At 38.1% G+C, this 21,467-nt stretch overlaps 1 protein-coding gene across 1 annotated transcript; it reads right to left on the bottom strand.

Moving 5' to 3' along the window:
* Window positions 1-2,775: 2,775 nt before the first annotated feature.
* LOC146705582 (phospholipid-transporting ATPase ID-like) lies at window positions 2,776-19,386 on the bottom strand. Its single transcript, XM_085463309.1, has 28 exons — window positions 19,332-19,386; window positions 17,376-17,460; window positions 17,094-17,149; window positions 16,736-16,849; window positions 16,494-16,592; window positions 16,285-16,346; window positions 16,106-16,178; window positions 15,934-16,004; window positions 15,742-15,824; window positions 13,717-13,875; window positions 12,861-12,949; window positions 12,553-12,746; window positions 12,269-12,477; window positions 12,130-12,173; window positions 11,876-12,041; window positions 11,372-11,560; window positions 10,649-10,764; window positions 10,395-10,559; window positions 10,065-10,176; window positions 9,831-9,936; window positions 9,353-9,503; window positions 8,244-8,427; window positions 7,926-8,149; window positions 7,036-7,119; window positions 6,067-6,312; window positions 5,650-5,788; window positions 5,283-5,413; window positions 2,776-5,129 (listed from the first exon to the last, which is right to left on the bottom strand). Exons 2-28 carry the CDS (start codon window positions 17,428-17,430, stop codon window positions 4,872-4,874), a joined length of 3,579 nt encoding a protein of 1,192 aa, XP_085319435.1. The 5' UTR covers window positions 17,431-17,460; window positions 19,332-19,386; the 3' UTR covers window positions 2,776-4,871.
* Window positions 19,387-21,467: the final 2,081 nt, after the last annotated feature.

The following is a 21,467-nucleotide window of genomic DNA, read 5'->3' as shown; positions in this document are numbered from 1 at the left end:
TCATAGTTAGGGTGTGCCATACATGCAGGCTATTAATAATATAACATGCAAGAGCTTCTCCCTGCTCTGTACAGTGAGATCCTCCGATGACCTTCACTGGACTGTCAAGCATGCTGGCTGCGCTGCATGGCCACGAAAGGAGGAGCAGTCAGTGTGGGTTAAAGTGGAAAGGAAGGAAGCTACATGAGCAGAGTTTTATCAGTGTAATACAAACTGATTTCCAGTGTTAAAATACAATTTAACATGGAGACTTTCAAAAGATTTTAATTTATTCGTCATGTCTTCACTCAGTGGCTTTAATAATTATTTTATTGGCCTACATGTTTCTTGTCTACTTATTTTTGGTCTTCTATGCAGTCCCTCGGTTTCTATGTTTAAAAAGAAATGCACTGCTCCATAAAGCCCCAGGCAGTACAAACTGACCTGTTTCTTTATAAGCCAACTAAAAGCTCTTCTGGATCTGTGCCACACTGGAACAGCCCTCTGTCAGTGAGGTCGTTGCTCGCCGTCTCAGAGGACACTGCAGTTGTGAGATGAATGCAGCTGTGTTTGTGTACAATGGGAAGTGTTAGTGAAATACGTGATTGTGAGGGATGTTACGTCCCTCTGCAGCTTTTAATCGTCTCAGTGTTTTCAGCTGGTGCTAATTGGCCACACCTAGTCAGGTGTGGATAAAAGCATACCTGAGGCAAGCTTTCCAGCAGTGCACTAGTCTTTGCCTTGGTGGCACCAGCCATTTTAGCCAACCTGGTTTTCCATTTTAGGATGAAACCTCTTCTCACCCACACTCTGTTATTCATCTCCTTTTTTTTTATGTTGCGGCTTTTGAGCCGGGTCGTAACATAAGTGGGGGCTCGTCCGGGATATTTGGACATTTTAGTGGAGACTGAATGTCAGTTTGTTTTGCTTTTAAGTGGGTGAGTGATGGTGGTCACTGTAATTGTGCAAACTCCCTTTAGTTAGTGTGTTTCAGCTGGGTGGCTGTGCTGCCCTTCCATCGAAGCACTTGTTTGTTGTTTTGCTTTATTGTTTTAGTTTATTGTTTTTGGTGGTTATCCTGGGTGGGGGTACGCTTCAGAGTTTGGTAGGAGACTATATCTCTGGTCTGCTGCCTGCTCTCGAGTTCGCGTTTAAAGTTGCCTCGAGCCTGGTACACCACTGAAGACTAGGGTAGGAAAAGTAAGGGTTTTGTTGTTTTTAGTGTTTTAGGCTGGGAGTTGCACATAGAAAATCAGTGGCACCAAACTTGGTAGGAGGTTTGAGACCATTCTTGATTATGGTCTGTAGCTGAGGCAGGTAGGCTGTTTTTAAGTTGGCATTGTGTGTACACCCTGTGTGTGCATATGTCAGTGTGGATGGATGCTAATGAGATCCTTGTGAGGTGAGTGTTTTGTGCTGTGACCTTTAGTGTTGTGGGGAATATGGCTATTTTGTTGGATCACTTTTGTGAGTGTTGTTGGCCAGGTGATGGCAATAACACTGTGGGCTGCTGAGCCACCCTTGATGTGATCATTGTGTGGCCATAGCTCTCCATTTTGTGGTTGGTCACTAGTATGCTTGATTTACTGAACTTTTTGGATTAAAGTAACTTGTTGTGGTATAGGGCCACTTGTATGTGACTGTTTGTGTGGTGGAGACAACAGATCACTTGTGATTATTTGTTGCTACTTTTGGTTTTGTGTTGTAGCAGATCAGGTAATCATTTTGGGTTTGACCGTTGTGCTCCTTTGTGTCGGTCACATGTTACTTTTTGTCTGTTCAGTGTGGCAACTTCAAATCCTCATGCCCATCCATGCTTAGAGATGCCAACTATAACGTGAACACTGTGCTTCTGTTAGCTTTAACTTTTATTCCAGGTTTGTGGGTCAAGGAACTGAAGGCTTCAGAGGGGCTTTTAATAAATTTAAGGGTCCTAGAGGAACCCTTTTAAGGGAGGAGGTGTTACGTCCCTCTGCAGCTTTTAATCGTCTCAGTGTTTTCAGCCGGTGCTAATTGGCCACACCTAGTCAGGTGTGGATAAAAGCATACCTGAGGCAAGCTTTCCGGCAGTGCACTAGTCTTTGCCTTGGTGGCACCAGCCATTTTAGCCAACCTGGTTTTCCATTTTAGGATGAAACCTCTTCTCACCCACACTCTGTTATTCATCTCCTTTTTTTATGTTGCGGCTTTTGAGCCGGGTCGTAACAGGGACAATACACACAGCTGCACACATATTGCAAAAGAATCTGTGTGAATCTGTGCTTCGTAAACAAGGTCAGGTTATGAATTTGTTTTTTAAATTGGCACATTTTTGGGCCTCTTGCAAATCCTGACAATTCTGTTCTCTGATACAATAACTGTGTATATAGTTTTATTGCATGCATGTTTCAATAAATCTACAGTACTTGTATATTTAAACAGCCTTTAAGGTGTCACTTCATTCTGACAGACAAAACTGCACGAGTGTGTATTTTTGCTTCTTCCCATCTTTCCTCCCATGTCACAAAAACTCTTTTATTGAAGAGAGAAATTCAGTCACAGGCAACAAAATTTGTCGATTTTATAATTCAAATGTGTTGCCTGGTGACCCCTGATCTTTCCCCAGTATGACACTTCAGCCTTTGCAGGCTCTATTTCGAATGTTGTGAAAATGTGAACACACAGTTACAGAGACGACACTGACCCCTGGCTGTAATTGGAAGATGCTGAGCTTAAGCTAGTGCCTAAACAATCAAGAACCAAATGTTAAATGAACAAATAGATAATAAGGAAAAGAACAATAAAACAATGTTCAAATATCTTTATGTAAAAATTTATTATAACTAAAAAGAAAACAGTATAATAGACTTCAATTCAAATTAAATCACCAATTGATAATTGTTCAGATTAACATGTGACATTTCACCTGAGAAAAAACATGCAGTAAAGATTAGTATAATAATCCAGTTGTTTCAGTTCAGCTGGTGGCAAGTTCAACATTTTAAAATAAACAAAAAGAAAACAACGTAGGACAGAAACCAAGAAGAATGTCACATTTTTCTGTCTCTTTTAACTAATTTCAGGTTAACATTAACATATTTTTAACAGATCAAACAAAGCCTTTTTACCAAACCAACATTGGCTCAATTAAGACCTTTAAATCAATCATACCATATGATTCTTAATTTTTTTAAAAATAAATTTGAAATGTTTTGAGCAATAATTCCCCAGGCTTTCTGATGCTCTTTCAAAGTTTTTCTTTGCTTTTTCACCCATTCAGTCCTGTCCTTGTGCCTGACAATTTTCAGACAAATATTTTTGTTCATTTTGTTTGCCAGTTAACACTGACCAATGATTTTTTTAAAAAAATAAACCTAACTGAATGAACCTGGACAAATGGTGGACTAAAGAAGTGACAGGTCAACCAACTATCTACGACACATGAACAGTACCTGAAAATCCTGAACTTAAGAAATAAGGGAGAAAACCCACCAAAGACCTGACCTCAGGCTCTTCAGGTGATCCATCCACTGTTCACTAAAGGTTAATCAGAAATGATCTCAGTGTAAGATTGGCTCTCAAGCAGCCTTTGTTAAGAAAGGAAAACAGGTGGGAAAAGGCTAATCTATGCCAAACTACTCAATTTAGTAAGTGACAACAGGTTTTATGGATTAATGAATCCAAATGAAATCAGTATCAGTATCACTAAATGTCATCAATATGCACAGTGGAATCAGTAAAGAGGTCTACAGCCATCTGTAAAACACAGTAGATGCTCTGTGATGGTTTGAGGATAGATTTTAACCAGTGCCAGTGGGAACCTTTGACAATTTATGTAATTATGAACATAGAAAAGTACCGTCACATTTTGAGCCACCATTTCCAGTATGAAAATGATGTGAAACACACTGTCAGAGTATCAAAAACAACAACAAAACCAATCATAGATTGGAGCACAGACCTAGACAGTGTGAGATCATCTTGATGGAGAAGAAGAGCTTTGAATGTCCAGATTGGAGAACTATTCCTGAAGATGACTTAACTACAAGAAGGCTTGGTTAAGAGAGCTAAGGCAATGCTGAAGAATAAAGGTGGTCATACAGATATTGACTTTCAAGCTTGTTAGAAGTGTACAAACCCTTTGCTGTATAGAGTGTATTTCCATGTATTTGTGTTTAAGTTTAAAAAAAAACTGTTGCACCTTGTCGCGGCCTTTTACGTTCCAAACACCAAAAAAGTCCAAGAAAAGGCCGTGGGTGGCAACGGGAGGTTTGTTTTAGAACGCACTTCTGACTCCATTGCTTAAAAATCATATGCCGTTTATTTCGTGGAAAATTATAAACAAAAATCAGCCAAATAACTTCTTAAAACTTAAAATTAAACGAAAGTTAACTTAATTTGCTTTAACAACTTCAAAAGTGGTCAAAAAATCATTTTCTAACCCTCCCGTCTTCCCATCTGACATTTGGCAAACAAAAAACGAAAAACCTCTTTACCACACCCATCCAGGGTGCTCTTAATCTCTTGATTAATGGGAGGGTCCATAAGCTAATAAACCAATCACTTTCAAAAAGCTTCTCCAATAAAATTAATTACAAATTTACATAACAAAACCAGGTCAGAATATTCTTACACCTTTAAAGAAAAAACAAAAATGAATACAAATTGCATTTTATAAACATTCAACAAAAATGGCCACAACACACCTAGTTCCCATTTTGAGGATTGATGCAAGATTTTTGCACAGTACTGTAAAACACCATGATTTTTTTATACTGACTCGGTTTTAAGTGTAAAAGTTTGACCTGGAAAGCAGAATTTACCCTGTGTATCCTCTCATGACTGTTGATTCAGCTTCAGAATTATGATATATATATATATATGAAGTGCTTCAGTCCCTGCAAACTTCCAGGCTATGGGCTCTGTGACTCTGACTCCTCAGTAATAGTGCGATAGTGCTGTGGCTGATTTTGAACCATGGGAGAATCTCTGTGGTCAAACAGAGCTAGTCTTCTCATGTGTCCTTTCAGCAGGAATTTTTGAGACATTACCAGAGCACCGTAGCCCTGAGAGTGTGAGAAAGCATAGCCTGACCGCCTGGTGATGCGCTTTTTCAGTGTGCGACGAGGAGCAGGTGCTGGCAATGCCTCTTTTCGCGCCTTAGCTCTCACCTAGAAAGAAACAAGTTAGATGACTTTAATATTTATTTAGTTTTTTGCACAACATTACATCAGTTCACATCGTTATTTACGGTCCACCAACTCCTACACATAAGATGCCTAAAAGACAAGATGGCTTTAATGTCTATCTAACATTTTTCTCACCTCGTCATTGATGGTAGGACGAAGCTGTATGAGAATGAAACGAAATGCTACCACAGGCAGGACACAGAGGAGCGAACTCAGGAATATGGTGAGCCATACGTTAGGCTGGTTCAAAGAGTTTCTTGCTGTGCCTGGAATCCAAACAAATATTGGACCAGCAATTAAAAACAAAGTAAAAGAATTGTTGTAAGTTACAGCATTATAATGTGCATATGTAAGCGATAAACACTAAATCCACAAAAAAATGGAATACGTGGAAACGCTGACCTATTTACACTGTATCAATCAGCCAAATAACTTGATATGGTTTAATTTCTCAAAAATCAAGTGGACCACAGCAAGCAGCCTCCATGGCAGATCTACTTACCAGTGAAGGGGAAAGCAGACGTGAAGATCAAAAACATGCCGCTGCTGTACATGGTGAAAGTGATGGCAAAGTAGACCGCAATACTTGCCCACACAAATAATTGGTTTATTGCTGTCCAGTAATAGGTGTCAAGAAACAGCTGAAAAAAATGATTGTTTTTAAATGTGTTCAGTGACTGAGATGAGTATAATTTTATACTGTGGTATGGGATACATACATATATAAATTAAAAAGGCAATCCCACAAATATATGTTTACACATCTAAAAAGCTGTTCACTGATTTGTAGTGCAAAATATTACAGAAACAGAGGACGAACAGTGTTGCGACGTCGCTGTCATTTTCTTTTATTCCAAGGCTAATATGTCATTGCCAAGCGTGCTATAATGCTTCTGACAACAAGAGTTGTATTTCTTACCTGTGCAAACGCCACTATAAGCAGGCAGGTCTGTGCCAGTAAAGCAAACGACTGATAGTCGGCAATGTCTTTTCCGTCATCTCTGACTGTGTCATGCATGGAAGCCCAGGGAATAAAGAAGAGGATCAAGGAACTGTAGCAGCTGTGCATCACACACCTCACAAAAGCTTTCTTATTGAAGTATTGGTTCTTCTGGCCTGGAGTGTAGAGCTGAGGGTGCTGTAAACTCCAGCGATCATTTACATCCTGCAGAAAACAGGGTTTAAAGGAAGAGATGAGAAAGCCTGGTTTATGCAGGCACTGGGATATGACATTAAAAAAAAAAAACTAAACATTGTGAATAATTTTCTGCTGCATATGTCACACAGTGGAAATTTGTGTTTGTTTAATGGTTTATGTTGTTTTGATCATAGTGTGTATTGGTGCATAGAGTACTGAGTTTATTTGAATGGTTTTATTCTGATATTTATATTGCATGTTTTAGTGTTGTTGCACGATATCCTTTTAATCCAGTGTGGACTAGGCGGACAATAGTAGGCACTTGTTGAAGTGTGGGCGTGCCCTGAGGCGGGATATTAGCCACCAAACAAACTTGTTAGAGGAGAGGGTGAGCTCAGAGAGGAGGAAGGAAGAAACACATGCAAGCCAGCGCCTGCCTGATCGTGGGGTGCGACGGGACATTAGCGACGGACCAGCCAGCGTAACACAGCGACCCAGTCCCAACAGCAAGAAGAACGATATTGGGAGGCGACGTGTGTAATCGACAGCAGGGCAGAGGTGCACCTCAGTGTGTGAGAAATGTTGAATAATTTTTTTGAAATAGTGTATATTTATGAATAAATGGTGTATTTAGGACCTGCTTAGTCTCTGGGCCCTGAGCGCTGATTCACTTGCTCCCCTCGTCCTTGTATGTGAAAGAAATTTAAGGTGGGATATTTAGACTTACCAGTCTATGCTGGCTACACATACCTGTTCAAAGAGGCTCAAGCCAAGGACAGGAAGAGCTGTGTAAATTGTGTTGTAGAAAGTGATGAACCACTCGTCATACACAGTCTGTAGATAACCAGAATATGCATGAATGTAGCATTAAAGAAATTATATGAATTTACTTATATACATTTGTCCTGGAATTGTTGGTGAGGAACTGGTTTTCAGTCTGAGATAGAGATAAATCATTAAAAAAAGATCTCCCAGCACAAAAACTACAACAGTGTTTAGATAAATAATTAACACACCATGACTGACTACAGAGTTTTGCTTTTTGCTTGTGAAAAGTTTAGTTTCAGCTCTACGTTTATTTATTTAAAATTCTCTCTATTTCTTTGTTTTTGTGTTGTTTTGGGTAAGTTTATATTATATGCAAATGGAAAACTTCTAAGGCTGAAAAGAAAGCCAATGCAACAAAGGGCCAAAAACTGTAGATCCTTGAAGCTGGGTCAAAAAAGTAAATTCCCATAGTGTACCTTATTAAAATGCATTACAGCATGGTGTTTACAGCCTGCATCCTCCTTCATGGCAACCATTCAGGATAGCCTGAGTTGTGATAATAATCACCCATTTAAATTATAGTCGGATAAATGATTTGCTGTGTCTGTGCAATGCAGCTATACAGTCCATGAATGCAGCTTGCTAAACAAGATGCTAGCATAAACCGATAACTGAGCACTCTAACCTGTCCAAAACAGGGCTTCAGCAGCCAATCAGCAACTGACCGGTATATCCATGTTTTTCTGCAGTCTGGCTGTCTGGCCTTTTTGTTATTTTGCTCATTTTTCTTCCTTACTATATTTCCTTCTGTTTTCTCAAACTGCATATAAACATTTACATTTCACTATACATTTACAATGCATATGTCTCACCTGTGCTGAGAAACCACAAAAGAAGGCGTACCAGAAATGCATAAGGGTAAAAGTGAAGTTCTTGTAAAAGAAATATCCAAGGAACTTGCACATGCGGATGTAGGACCAGCGACCATGCACCAGCAGGAGGCGCTGAAGGTAACGGAACTGTGCAAAGGAAAAGTCGCTGGACAGCACTGCCTGCATGCCTTCCTGTCCACTGATACCTACACCAATATGAGCAGCTGACACACAGAAAAGGAAGAAATAAAACGGCCAGGATCAATAACAGTAGCTACATATTTCCCAGCTGGTTAGTTGTAGCAAAAATACAGTTACCCTTTATCATGCTGACATCATTGGCTCCATCCCCAATAGCAAGAGTGACAGCCTGCTTGTATTTCTTGACCAGCTGAACCACTTGGGCCTTTTGCAAAGGAGTGACCCTGCAGCAAATCACTGTCTGACACATGCATGCTGTCCTCAGCAGCTCCAACCTCAAGTTCTTCTCCAGTGCAAAAGCCTGATGATGAAGAGAAGAAGGGATTACAGTAGTGCAATGAGGTCATCTGCCAAGCCTCCCTGGCACAACCTTATCACCTCAAAATGGACACCAAAAAGAAAGTCTCTTAAGGCAGGTAAATTTGAATAATCATTGTAGTATAAAAATATTAAATTCCAAAGTGTATATGTTTAATGCCAGTTACATTTAAATTAACATTCTGGAAATTTCTCATTTTAATCACTTAAAAAAAATTCTGTGAGTAGGTAGGTTTCAGATCTGGATGACTCGTTTTAATTACTTGCACACTTCAGAATTGGTGCAGTTTACTGCATTCTTAAACTACTGGTCTCAGAGCACACACACACACAAAACAGTGAATGTAACACGTTTGTCGTGCTGCGACTGGCTAAATCTGACTAAGGTTATACTACTGGCAAGCTGAAGTACCAAGTAGAAGTACCAGGATGAAGTAATTCTGAGCTTGTGTCATTCTAGCAGCAGCATCCTGTTTGTGGCTGACTTTACAGGACTACCCCCGCCACAACTCAGCCAGTGTATCACAACCTGTTCAGGATCAGGAGCATAACCAGACAATTTTTTGGCCAGCATTTTGTCCTGATATGTCTCCTATTAAACTTGCCTCTAACATGCTATTGGATGTGTTTATCAGAGGCAGCCACAACCGATGATCGCTGCTCAGCTGCAGGCTGCACTCATCCAGGCATGGAGAGCAATTTCTCAACAGAATCACATACTTGAGCGGTCCATGTGCAGACAGGTGGCAGCTTATATCACAACCAGAATAAGTCATACCTCAAGTTAAGCACCTTCTATACACATATAAAATCTATTTAAAACATAACATTGGGTGATTAATACATGGAAGCACAAGTGAGAAGGAACAACACAAGAAACAATTCTTGTGGCTTCAGCAGCTTCTTACCAAACTGTGCCCATTTATAATTAGGCCATATTCTCCATCCACCTTCTCATCCTGCACAGTCTCCATTTTCTCAACCCAAAACAGGCCTCCGCGGGATGTAGTCACAGATGGCTCCTCTGCTGCTTCTGGACACATTTTCCTTCGAGCATTCCTGAAAATATTTGGACAGAATAAACTATTTTAAATATATTTTAAAAAACCTTAAAGTCTTACAACTCTTAACCCATCTTCTTCTTTTTCTTCATTACTATTATTTTTATCCTAAGTCAGATTTTTATGTAACTTATTTTTTTTATGTTAGAATTAGCTTATGATAGTTAGTTAAAAAATAAGATGACAGTTTCTATTATTTTATGGGCTGTTTATTTGAAAGCACGGTAACAAAAAGCTTAAAATATGTGTCAGTTTGTTCATAATTAAATAATGGTCATAACTTTCTTAGTTATTTTAAGTATGTTTAAATTTCTAATAGACTCACAGTAGCTCCTCTTTGACTCCTTCAGCAGTGTTTGCTGAAACAAAGAAGACATCCTTCATCTCCTCTCTTAGCATGTTACAGGAATAGCCAATGTTCTCTGCTGTCTCTGTTTCAAAAAAAAATCTCAGTCACTTTGGTGTAATACATGTTTCTAACTGTATATCATATGGCAGTATTATTTATCCATTTTGAAATGAGTGGTTTAAATAGATTACACAGTATGTTGACACTGACCTTGCTTATCTCCAGTTAACACCCAGATTTTGATGTCAGCTTTAGCCAGTTGCTCAATGGTCTGTGGCACACCGTCTTGCAACTTGTCCTCCACAGCTGTCGCTCCCAACAACTAAAGCCACAAATGTAGTTATCATTTAAACTGATGCTGCAGAAAGTAAAGCAATGAAGCCATCCTTTGCTTTTGTTGCAAATGATAGTTAAAGATGCACATTTAACTGTAACTCTAGTGGAAAATCAAGTATCATTTCTGCCAAAGTACTCACAGGCAATCAACCAGCAAACTGTGGTCGGTCTATCTAGCAACATGGCAAAGGTTTTTGGACTAACCATCATATCTTTCTCTATCTCTTCATAAAGTTCATCAAGTTTTTCTTCACGTTCCTCCATGGCGATGCTGGCCTCATGGTGGCGCTGTGTCCAATCTTTCATGTAGCTCTCATCTAAATCCTTGTAGGCCAAAGCCAGTGTACGGAGGCCATCACCTGCATACTCCTATTTTTGTTTGATAAATGAAATTAATTAAAAAAAAAATACTTCTGACTTTAGCTTCAAGCTGCTGGTATAAGTTTTGGATCGCTCACATTGAGGTGATTTGTGGTCAGCTTCATCAGTTTGTTACAGGAGGGGTCTAATCTTTCCAAGATGATGGTGTCTGCACCTTTGCAGTATAGAGTCAACTTCCCCTCTGGGCCACGCACTGTAAATGACACGGAAAGTTACAATTATGTTATTCAGAAATGTATCACAGGTAGGTACTGAGCAGCTGGTCCTAGGTTATAAAATAAAAAGTTGAATGGAGAGACAATATTTTTAAATTATATTTTTAATTATAATATTATGTAAATAGATCTTTAACCTCCTAAGACCCGGACTCTTCCACGGCATGCATTTTTAATTTCTCTTTGATATTTGGGCTGATTGGGGCCTGATAAATGTAAAAACAACGAATTAGCAGATTTTTTTTTTTTTACCTAATTTTAGTTTCTAAGAAAAATGAGAGCCACATATGAGGATATTCATTTAAAATTTCGATGGAACAGTAATAATAATAATAATGGATTGGATTTATATAGCGCTTATATAGTAGCAGTATAATGTCCTCGTAAGTGGATATCAGGCCCTTGTAGAGCAGAATTGAGTATTTTGGTTTAAGTAACCCAAAATGTGATGTCCACATATGTGGACGGCAGGTCCTAGGAGGTTAATCGGAAAATTAATAAAATATTAAAGAAAATTAATAAATATCTTCTCTGTGATAAAAAGAAACTTTAGAAATTAAACATCTTGCTGCCCCTTTATCTCACCTATCACTGACATCCTCTTCCTCACATTATTGAAGTCCAGAACAGCCAGAAGTTCGTAGATGACTTGTTTGCCCATCTCTACTACTGTGATGGTTTCTGGTGTGCGTGATCGGAACACAAATCCAAAGTTTCTTGCAGCAGTCACCAGAGCGCCTTCATCAGGTGACTGAGCCTGATAATTGAGCTCTCCTACAACATAAACATTATAAACGATAGTGGTAAGTGAAAATGTGAAAATTGTGCATTTGAGGACTATAAAAGTCAATTTGTTGGGTTTTTTTTTTTTTTTTTTATATGCCCTACACATATAATGGAGAAATTGTCCTTAAATAGTGATAGTGGCAATTAAAAAAAAAAGAAAAACAGTCACTCTGTATTATTTAAGACTAGGTTCTATTAAAAAAAACATTCAATTATCAGGACATTTGCTGCAAAGCAGTTCTGCTATCAACGGCTTTTAAAGAGTTTTATTAAATAAAAGATGTCTTTTAGGGGACCCCTCACCCTCTTTCTTTTCCTCAGGCATGACAGTGTGACACAGGGATAACAAGCGGAAGAACTCCTGAGTCTCAGGGTTTCCACTTCTCACCATCTCCACCAGACTGTGGTCATGAAAGCTGAACTTTGGATCAGCCAGATTGTTCCAGGAGAAGTCCACTCTCTCTGTCCTCTGCAAGAAAAGCCAAAACAACAAAGTTGGATCAATACTTTCTTTAAACAAAGTTCAAAAACAGAGTAATCATCTGTTTTCCTCTCACCTCTGTAATTTCCACTCTTTGTCCAGAGAAATCATAGAGGTCCCCTTAATAGAAGATAAATATACCTTAAAAATCACTTTTTCAACCAATGCTTGTTTCCGTTTGCCTCACTAATTTTTACACAAGCAAAGCTGCTCACCGTAAGCTTTTCCATTAATGGAGCACTTGTTGAAAGTCATGATGTTCTGTGTCAGAGTGCCAGTCTTGTCACTGAAGATGTATTTAATCTGGCCTAGCTCCTCACTGAGTGTGGTGGTTCTTGCCTGAGCTGGAGTATCATTCTTAGGATAGTACATCTTCCTGTCCCAGTTTATGAAGAAGCTGTTTCCCAGACGAATGACTTCCATGCTAATATTGTAGCAAAAATTGGTCAGTTGGTCAAAACATGAAACAATTGTCAAGGTTTTCTGTGCTGAAACTTACCTGACGTAGAGAGAAATTGGTACCACTGTGTTAAGAATGATGACATAAGACCAGAAGGTGAGGAATGATGAGAGATGAGCATCAATGCCCGCTTCGCGAGGAAGAAACACAGTGAACAAAGAGCCCTCGCTTGCTTCCCAGAATGCATTTAAAATGGCCATAATGGCACACATAAATCCCAGGAAACCGAAGATCTGATAGAGTAAAGAGATCACAAATCTGCATGTGAGTAATTAATGTTTTTATGAACGTAATATATATTATGAGTCATCTTTAAAACAGTTAAAGGTACGTGTCTATAAACTCACACACAATACAAGGATATTCATCAGGTGATCAATGCTGGTCCGTTTGAATACTGACTTTCCGCTGTTCTGCATCAGCTTAGTGTCAGGACCTGTAGAGGTTCATGTTGTCATGTTGAGACACACTGGTGACAATACTGGTGTGACAGTTACAGTTTTTAGAAGTTTTACAGACTGTTTAGTAGTAGGAGAAAGTAGTAAAAGAAATACAGGGATTTTTTTGCTTTTACACAACACACTGTAGTAGACTTTAGTACAAGGAAGAGACCCTCACCTCTATAATAGAAACTGTGAAACCTCTAACAAATGTGTGAATTTGGTTGAAGCTGATTCTCAGAAAGACTTTTTGTGAGTCCCGTAATAACCTGTACCTCAAAAAGAGATGTGCCAATTGATAGATGTACTCACAAATTATTTCTGGACAAAACAGTAACTGAGATGGCAGTTAGTGCGACACATTAAAGATAATTCTTCTATAGTCTGATTGGTTAGAAGGAAGATTCAGAGGTTAAATTCTTTCCAAATTAAATTCCTAATTTAGCTAATAAATTGTGCTAAAAACAACAACAACAGAAAATAGCATTTTATATAGGTCCACTACAACTGGTTTTACAATGCAGGTGAATATAAATAGTTAGGCTATTTCACTTTCAAAAGCTGGACACTTTAACAAGTCTAATGTGTAACACATGCACCCTTTGGATGCCCTCGCACACTTTACTCAAGAGGCCCATCCATCCTCTACTTTACTGTGTGTATTTACATTATTATCAGAGTAAATCATAAAGGTTAAATCCAAAAAGAATCTTGTCCATTGCAAACTGTACACAACTGCAGTACTACTAGCGAGCTAGCATACCTCCAAAAATTACCAAACCGAAGCACCACTCAGTGTTCCTGAGAGTGCAGCCTCTGAGCAGCATTTTGTCATTGTCCAAAGCATAGATGTCATCGTTCATTGTCAGGGTCCCTTTGAACTTATCCAGACGGTTGTTGGGAGGTTCACATCGCACTTCACCTGAGAAACAGAGGTGTCAGCAACAGATTTTGGATTAAAGTTCCCAGGTTTCAAGGGAATAAGCTCACATATAGCTCCACGTCCTTAAGTCTAGCTGTTTGCAGAAATTAAAAAAATACTCAAAATAAATACATTCACAGAATACAATTCAAATTCAATGTGTCAATCTTTTAAGTTCTCTAACATAATTTTTGGGTCATTTTGAATGTGATGGGAGCAACTTGCATGGGCCTCATAGGGCAGGAAAAAGTGTGACATACTAGCTAGGGCACCAATGGTTGGAAAGGCCCTTGCAAGCCTGGAATAAAATGTCTGCTTTAGTTTGAATTTCTTCCTTTTATTTCTGTTGTAATTCATTTGCCTGGTCAAAAAGATCCACCCCTTCTTCTTTACAGCACAGGTAATTATTAGTCTATGTACAGTAGGTTACTGTTAAAGGACATTGTGAGTGATAGCTTTCCTCATAAAAGTATATTTAGAGTATCAAGAAAGAAATAAAAGAATGAATAAGGAGAGTAGAGAAGTCAGCATTTATTTAAAAAAAGGTGAGCTGGTAAGCAAGATAAACTACACTCAAACTATTCCACTTTGAAGCCATGCAGTATGAGGTTTAGCATCCTGCTAAAATATGCAAAGCATATCATTTGAAAAAGACACAATCTGGATGGGATGTTGTTTTAAAACCTGGTTATACCTTTTATCCTCAGTGGTGCCTTTCCTGATGTGCAGCTGCCAATTTCCCATTCACTAATGTACCTCTATCCGACTTGATACAGTATGCAGTAATTGTATTTGCTGCTGAACAAGCACTCTCCTCTTTAATACAGAAGATGGGGCTTTATTTTTCAAACATAACTTGAAAATTCATTTGAATTTGGCCACAGAAAAAGCAATTTCTGAAAATGTTCCTGAGCTTGTGCAGTAATTTCATTGACAGAACCATGCCTGATTTTAATGCAGTGCTACTAATATTAGTAAATATTCATGAAATTGTAAAAAGTCTCAATTTAAAAATTTGATCTGTTTTTATTCTGTCTCGTGGGTATTTCTGAGGTGTGTTATAAGTTTGTTATATGACAAATCATAGTCATTGTTCTGTAAGTAATTGCATCTACGTGTCAGTAAATGTGTTTTTTTCCTGATCTTCTCATGGCAAAGCCTGCTATCTAGTGGAAGGTCCATTTCTCTGTGTCTCTGACAATTCCTGCATCTATTACTCTTGACAAGGCATAATGGGTAAGTGTGGTGAATTTGATTGATTGATCTCACTTATTAGTACCTTGTTCAGTGAAGGGATGACTTTCTTTTGTGTTTAAAAAGTTTGTTACATTACTAGTGTAAGCTAGCTGTTGGTGCTTTGTTTAGCCTGTTAGCATGAAACATACCAGCGTATGGTGTTAGCTGTATTTCTAGACATGTGATGCCAGTGTATTGTTGATGTTGAGATTGTGTAGTGGCTGTTTACTCACGACAACAATGTTGAATGTACCATTTGTGTATTTGTATGGAGACTAAATACACCGCACTCTATTTCTGTTATTACAGTTTTACAAAAGAATGAAAGAATTTACAAATGGCGCAAATCAGTAAAGCCCTGAAGAATGTGACACAGTCTCCTAAGTGTTCACTGAAGCCATTTAATGTTTAGCTTTCTGCATAAGTTGGATAGAGACATTCAGCTGAGGGCAGAAGAATTTTGTTGCATCGTGATAATGCATATCATTGTATATTTTTGCACAGTGTCATCACTTTTTTGAAATTGGGATTTTATAGACATAGCCTCAAAAACATTATTTACAGGAATGTACTGTAAAAATTTCATTCAAGAGTATTTTTTCTGTTGTTTCTGTTTCTGTATCTTCTCACCATTAAAGGCAGCCAATGCCTCAATGTTGTCTTCCAACTCTCCGGTTGCAGTCAGAGCCTGTTTCACCTTCAGATTGGTTTCTCTGGGGGAGACCAAGAGGACATGAAAAAGGTAAGGGAAATGTAAGGCATTGTTAGAAATTAGCCATTATGCTAACATACACAGGTTTTTGCACAGTACTCCACACTCACCCATCTAATTCAGCTGTTTCCACATAAACTAAATTAAGGGGCTCACTGCTAGACAGCAACAGAAGGTCTGCCTAAGAAATGAAAGCAATAAGTACGGTCCAGTAGATTGAAGCTTTTGAATTTAATTGCTTTCACTTTCTTCAAATCTTTGCTATAGCCTCCCAAAACTTACTGTGACAAACTCATTATTCTCCAGTTTGACTATGTCCCCAACCTGAACATTCATCCATTTTTCATTTTTTAGTCTGTTGGGAAAAGGAACAAAGACATAAAACAGAAATGAATCCAAACACTGCATAATTCTTCACACAAAAGTTGTTCTTTTTTTCATTTGGGTTTCCAAAGACTTACTGGCCATCCATGAGGACGTCCACCTTTCGGTTATTCACTTGTCTGTCACATTTGTGTCTGTTCTGCTCAGTTGATACAAGAGAAAACATTGTTTGCTTACAAATCAGATTTTAGTTCCTTATTTTTTCTTTTCCCTAATATTGAGTGAGATTCTTTTTTAGTTAAATACAATTTCAATTCTGTTTCCAATTTTTATAATTTCTGCTTACTATGTCATCATTGGCATCCTTGACTGCCGATATTGACAGCACAAAAACCAAAGGGACGGCTGTGGTGAACCACGACAAAGAGGAGATTTGTGGGATTAACTGTGGGCACACACACACATACACTATTTTAGTACAATGATCATTTAGCTTGATCATCTGCAAGCTAAATAAACTTAAATTGCATTACTTATGGACATTTTATAATGTTTGCACAATAAGCAGAGATGGTTCTGTAGAGATACCTGAAGGATAAGAAGGAAGAGGAAGTAGGCATTAGCAAGTCTTCTGAACTGCTCAAATAAATTAAGCGGCAGGAAGGTGAAGATGCTGTATTTGGAGGTCCTGATGGCATTGTTCTAAAGTAGAGGAAATTTCCAGATATCAGTCTCTGAGATGTATGTAATTTTCAAAACAAAATAACCCAAAAAAAACCAAAAAACCCCTCAAAGATACATTTGTGATTGACAGCATTTAAGTATGTCTGTAAATGTTGCAGTGAAGTAGCAATCTGTGCTTTCGATCTCAGTACGACTTTCAAACAGTCTCTTATATCCATGGTATTTAATGAATATTCATAATAAGATTTGTTTTTATACTTACAGCATAGCCATGAGATAAATTGAAAGATCTGTCATTAGCTCTTAAACGTCTCTCCTCTGTGAAAATAAAATATGGAGGGCGAGAGTTTACAATAAGTTAAAGGAGCGCTAAGAAAAAAAAAGTCTACTCTGAAAAAAATGTTTACTCCAATTCATACTTAAAACTTAAATTTACAAAAGTTTCAAAACCCAGTAGTCCAGGAATATTTTCAAACAAGAAAACCCTGATAAACATAACAGTTATTCAGCGCATAGCAGAAATTCTGCATGCATCAGAGCTTACCTTCGCTTTTCCCTTTTCCACGTACCCGGTTAAAGCGTGACACTACAGATCCCATCTTTATCTCAGTATTTCCATGTTTTACAACCTAGGGAAAGCATGCATGTGTTTTTATGACAGTGACCTATGTAGCTAGGCAAACAGTTGTTCCTTTGTGGCTTACATATATCGAAAAAGCAAGTGAAAGGAGAAACTTGCAAAAGCAAGAGGGAATCAGTTAATATATGGAAGGCCATGTTTAAGTAGAATTGTGATTCACTGTAAAAAAAAAAAAATGAAAGAAAACCAACCTTAAAAGCTCTGACAGCTTAATAAAAGCTTAAAGTTTTACATGCAATATGTTCAATTCCTTATTTTTCTTTTTTTCTTTTGTTGATATATTGAGTAGCCACTGACTGATGACAGACACTATTCTTTCACCAAAACAGTGCTGATGATGGTAGTAAACAACTACTATCATCTACATACTATATCTATCTATCTATACTTTATTTATTACTACTAAATAGAACTATATAGATATAGGGTAAAAAGATTTGAAAATTAGACAGAGTAAATACAAAATGCAATTTTTAAAATGATGACCCTTCCCAGAAGTGGGCATCCTAGCAAAATTCCTTAGAGATTGCATGAAGCCACAGACAAATCCAGAAAAATACATTTAAGAACTGCAGGCCTGACCTGCTTCAGTTAAGGTCAATGTTCATGATTCAACAACAAGAGACTGGACAAAAATGGCGTCTATGGTAGAGCTCCAAGGTTAAAAACATTGCCGACCAAAAACAACACAAAGACTTGTCCCAAACCTGCCAAAAACATCTTGACAATCTTCAAGACTTTTGGGAAAACATTTAGTGGACTTACTTGAAAAATATATCCTGTTACATCTGGCGTAAAACTAACAAAGCATTTCATAAAAAGAACATCACGCCAACAGTCACATATTGCTGTGGTGGTAGCATGATGGTCTGTGGCTGCTTTTGCTGTTATCTAGGCTGTTGAACCTGGACAACTTGCTGTAACAGATGGAAGTATTAGTTCTGCATTCTACTAGAAAAAAATGTTAATGAGGGAGAATATAGCCATAAGTTTGTGCCATGAAGTTCAAGCACACTCAAAATGCTCAAAAACCCTCCAATATGTATGAATTAAAACAATTCTGTAAAGAAGAGTGAGCCAAAATTCCTCCCCAGCCACGTGAAAGACTCATTCTCAGATATTACAAATACTTGATTGCAGTTCTTGCTGACAAGGGTGGCACAACCTGGTGTTATGATTAGGGGGCAATTACTTTTGCAACATAGGCTAGCTTACCTTAATAAATAAAATCATCATTTAAAAACTCCATTTGCATTCTCAGTTATCCTAGTCTAACATAAAAAAATTATTCTGTGACAAATGTGCAAAAAAAAAATTAAGAAGGAGGCAAATACATTTCACTGCACTGTACACCCACTCTCCAGACTTTGTGTTACTAAGCTATAAAGACATAAAACCACTCCTGTTTTAACCGTTTGTGCCAGTCAACCAGGTTTGTTCATCACCCTTAAGTGTTCATTATAACATACAAGTACTGTTTGTATTTTTCATCATGTTTTCTTTTTGCAAAGTAAAGTTCTGAATAGAAAAAGTGAGAATAGGAAATGTTGACAGTGAAATCAATAGCAATTTAACAGTAATGAAGTGAGTCAGAGGTTAGACACTAACCTCTAATGCTACCTAATACATTTATGGAATCTTCAAGCATAAAAAGAAGCCAACAAACTGTGTTAAGTTTCATTTAATATTTCTTCACTCACAATAATATTAAATCGGTCCAAACTATTGTGAATCTGACCTGGCCGGAAATCTAGGTCAGACTTCAAGGGTTCAAATTGTGAGCTTGTTTGTGATTATTATTAATGACATTCAGGATATCAAACACACTTCCACGGTCTGAAGTGAAAATCAGCCACATACCTTAACAAAATTATGATTTCCTCTGTCCTCAAAGTCCTGCTCACACACAAGCACAGGCTGGGGAAAAAAAGAGGTTTTTAAGATTTTAAAGTTTCCTTTTATTTCCGCCTTTGACAAAGTTAACCCACGCTAGGTACCAATCCAGGTACCCAGTGGTGGGAGAGGTGCCTACAGTAGAGATTTCAGGTTCATCCAGGAAGAACTGGGCTGGGATACCCCTCCACCTAGCAACTCAGAGCTTGTTTGAACAGTGCAGTGATCTTTGGACCTCGATGGCGACTCAGTGTAGGATGTAGGTGCAGTAAAACAGCAATAACTGGGAAGAAATTCAGCCAATCAGAGGTAGCATTATGGTTGCGACCTGGGCGGTCATGTAACACACCCCGTGCCAGATGCGCATGCTCAAATTGAGCAGTTGAATTAAATTCAGGTCACGTTTTGACTCATTCATAAGCATGAAAAAATCATGTATCGTTATACTGATTGTCACCAAATATGGAGCTTGCTGACATTTACCGGTCTGATCTCAAAATAATGGAAAGGCATATCATAGATAAGTTATTTTATTTGTCAAGATTAAAAGGAAGTCTGTGAGGAAAGATACAATCTGCTCTGTGTCCCATTAGAATTTAGTAACTGTTGGAGCACAATACAGAATTAGCAGTAATGACAGTAAAACTGAAGGGCCAGTTTATTGATAGAGGCCATTAGCTGGTCCAATGTGGTCTAAACTTGTGAATACAGTGCATAAAGCAAACTGTGTTGATCTACAACACCAGAATGTGAAGTATCAGAAAGAAGGCTGAGCTTTATAATCTAACACTTCCCAAAAAAGAGGATGAAACCACACGTGAGACAGATGGTGGTAGAGCTGATTTATTGGAAACCCCAGGAGCAGAGGGATGATTCACAACAGGTAAATGTTCTGTCCTGTTTGAAGCCACTGAAGATACAGTCAGGAACTGTAACAACCTCTTGAACATTTTCAGCAAATAAAATGCTTTGGTCTTGATTGATAAAGGCAGTAAAAAATCACCCAGGTGAGAAAGTAAATTTTGAAGGGCTCTACTGGCAAACTGTTTCAGCAAAGAGGAAGCTCACACATACACTATCGCAGCCCCACCAATGCTTCTGTTTTTCATAAACAAATGTATTGCAGCTCAGGTGACTAATGATGATCAACTGGAACTAAAAAGTGCAACTTGTCACTCAGAGTATGAGCAAAGTCTTAACTTGATGAAGAAAATGGGTAAAGCCATCCTGACGCATGGGCCAATGGATTAACAGCTGTAAATGACTATAGGCCTAATCGAAATGATGGATATATCCTTTTTTAGACACATTTTCCAGATTTGTAACTGACAAAATACACAACTGACTTGTTGTTTTGGAAGTGTTTCTTTACACCTTTAGTTCCTGTTTTTAAAGATGGGGTTATGAAAAGGTAAAAAAAAAACAGTTACAGAGATAAGACCAATGACTGGCTGTACACTGTGAACACTGTGAATGTTGTAGTATCAGGTTAAGTCACACATTCATGAAGGACTGAATGTTATTATTAACAAAGAATAACAGCACACACACACACGCACAAAATCCTCATGCAAATAACCACAGTGTGTCAACTATACATGTTAAAATGAAGGGGGGAAGGGAAAAACAGATTTTCAACTGGAAGCAAAATCCAAAGTTTCTCATTTTTGCTCTTTACAGTTCACCATATAGGACATAAAGCAACCAATAAAGGCAAACGAAATGTGTGTGCTGTGCTGTGTGAGGCACGAGTAATGTATTTTGGAATATGGGAAAATGTAAGAAAGGAGGACCATTACTTGTTTAAAATTGTGTTGTTGTCAAGCAAAAAGGTAATAACAAAAAACTAGCTGAAAAGTGACCCTTTAAAATTGGAAGAATGGACTGATGTAATCGAGGACATATATATAATGGAGAAAATGACCTACACTTTGAGACTGAAATCTGACAAACACCGAAAACAGTGGACAAAATGGATAGCTTAAAAGACTCACTCAGCCCCATAGAGCAGGGACCTCTCCTCGTTGTTGTTGTTTTTTTTTGTTGTTGTTTTTTCCCTTTTCCCCTCTTCCACAGATTGGGTGTTCTTTATTTTTTATTTTT

This window comes from Copadichromis virginalis, linkage group LG7 (genome assembly GCF_057382275.1).
Source record: "Copadichromis virginalis isolate Kocher_CV1m ecotype Utaka linkage group LG7, C_Virginalis_male_GT1.1, whole genome shotgun sequence".
Taxonomy (NCBI): domain Eukaryota; kingdom Metazoa; phylum Chordata; class Actinopteri; order Cichliformes; family Cichlidae; genus Copadichromis; species Copadichromis virginalis.
Note: the sequence above shows the minus strand (reverse complement) of the source record. Positions and strands in the feature narration are given on the sequence as shown.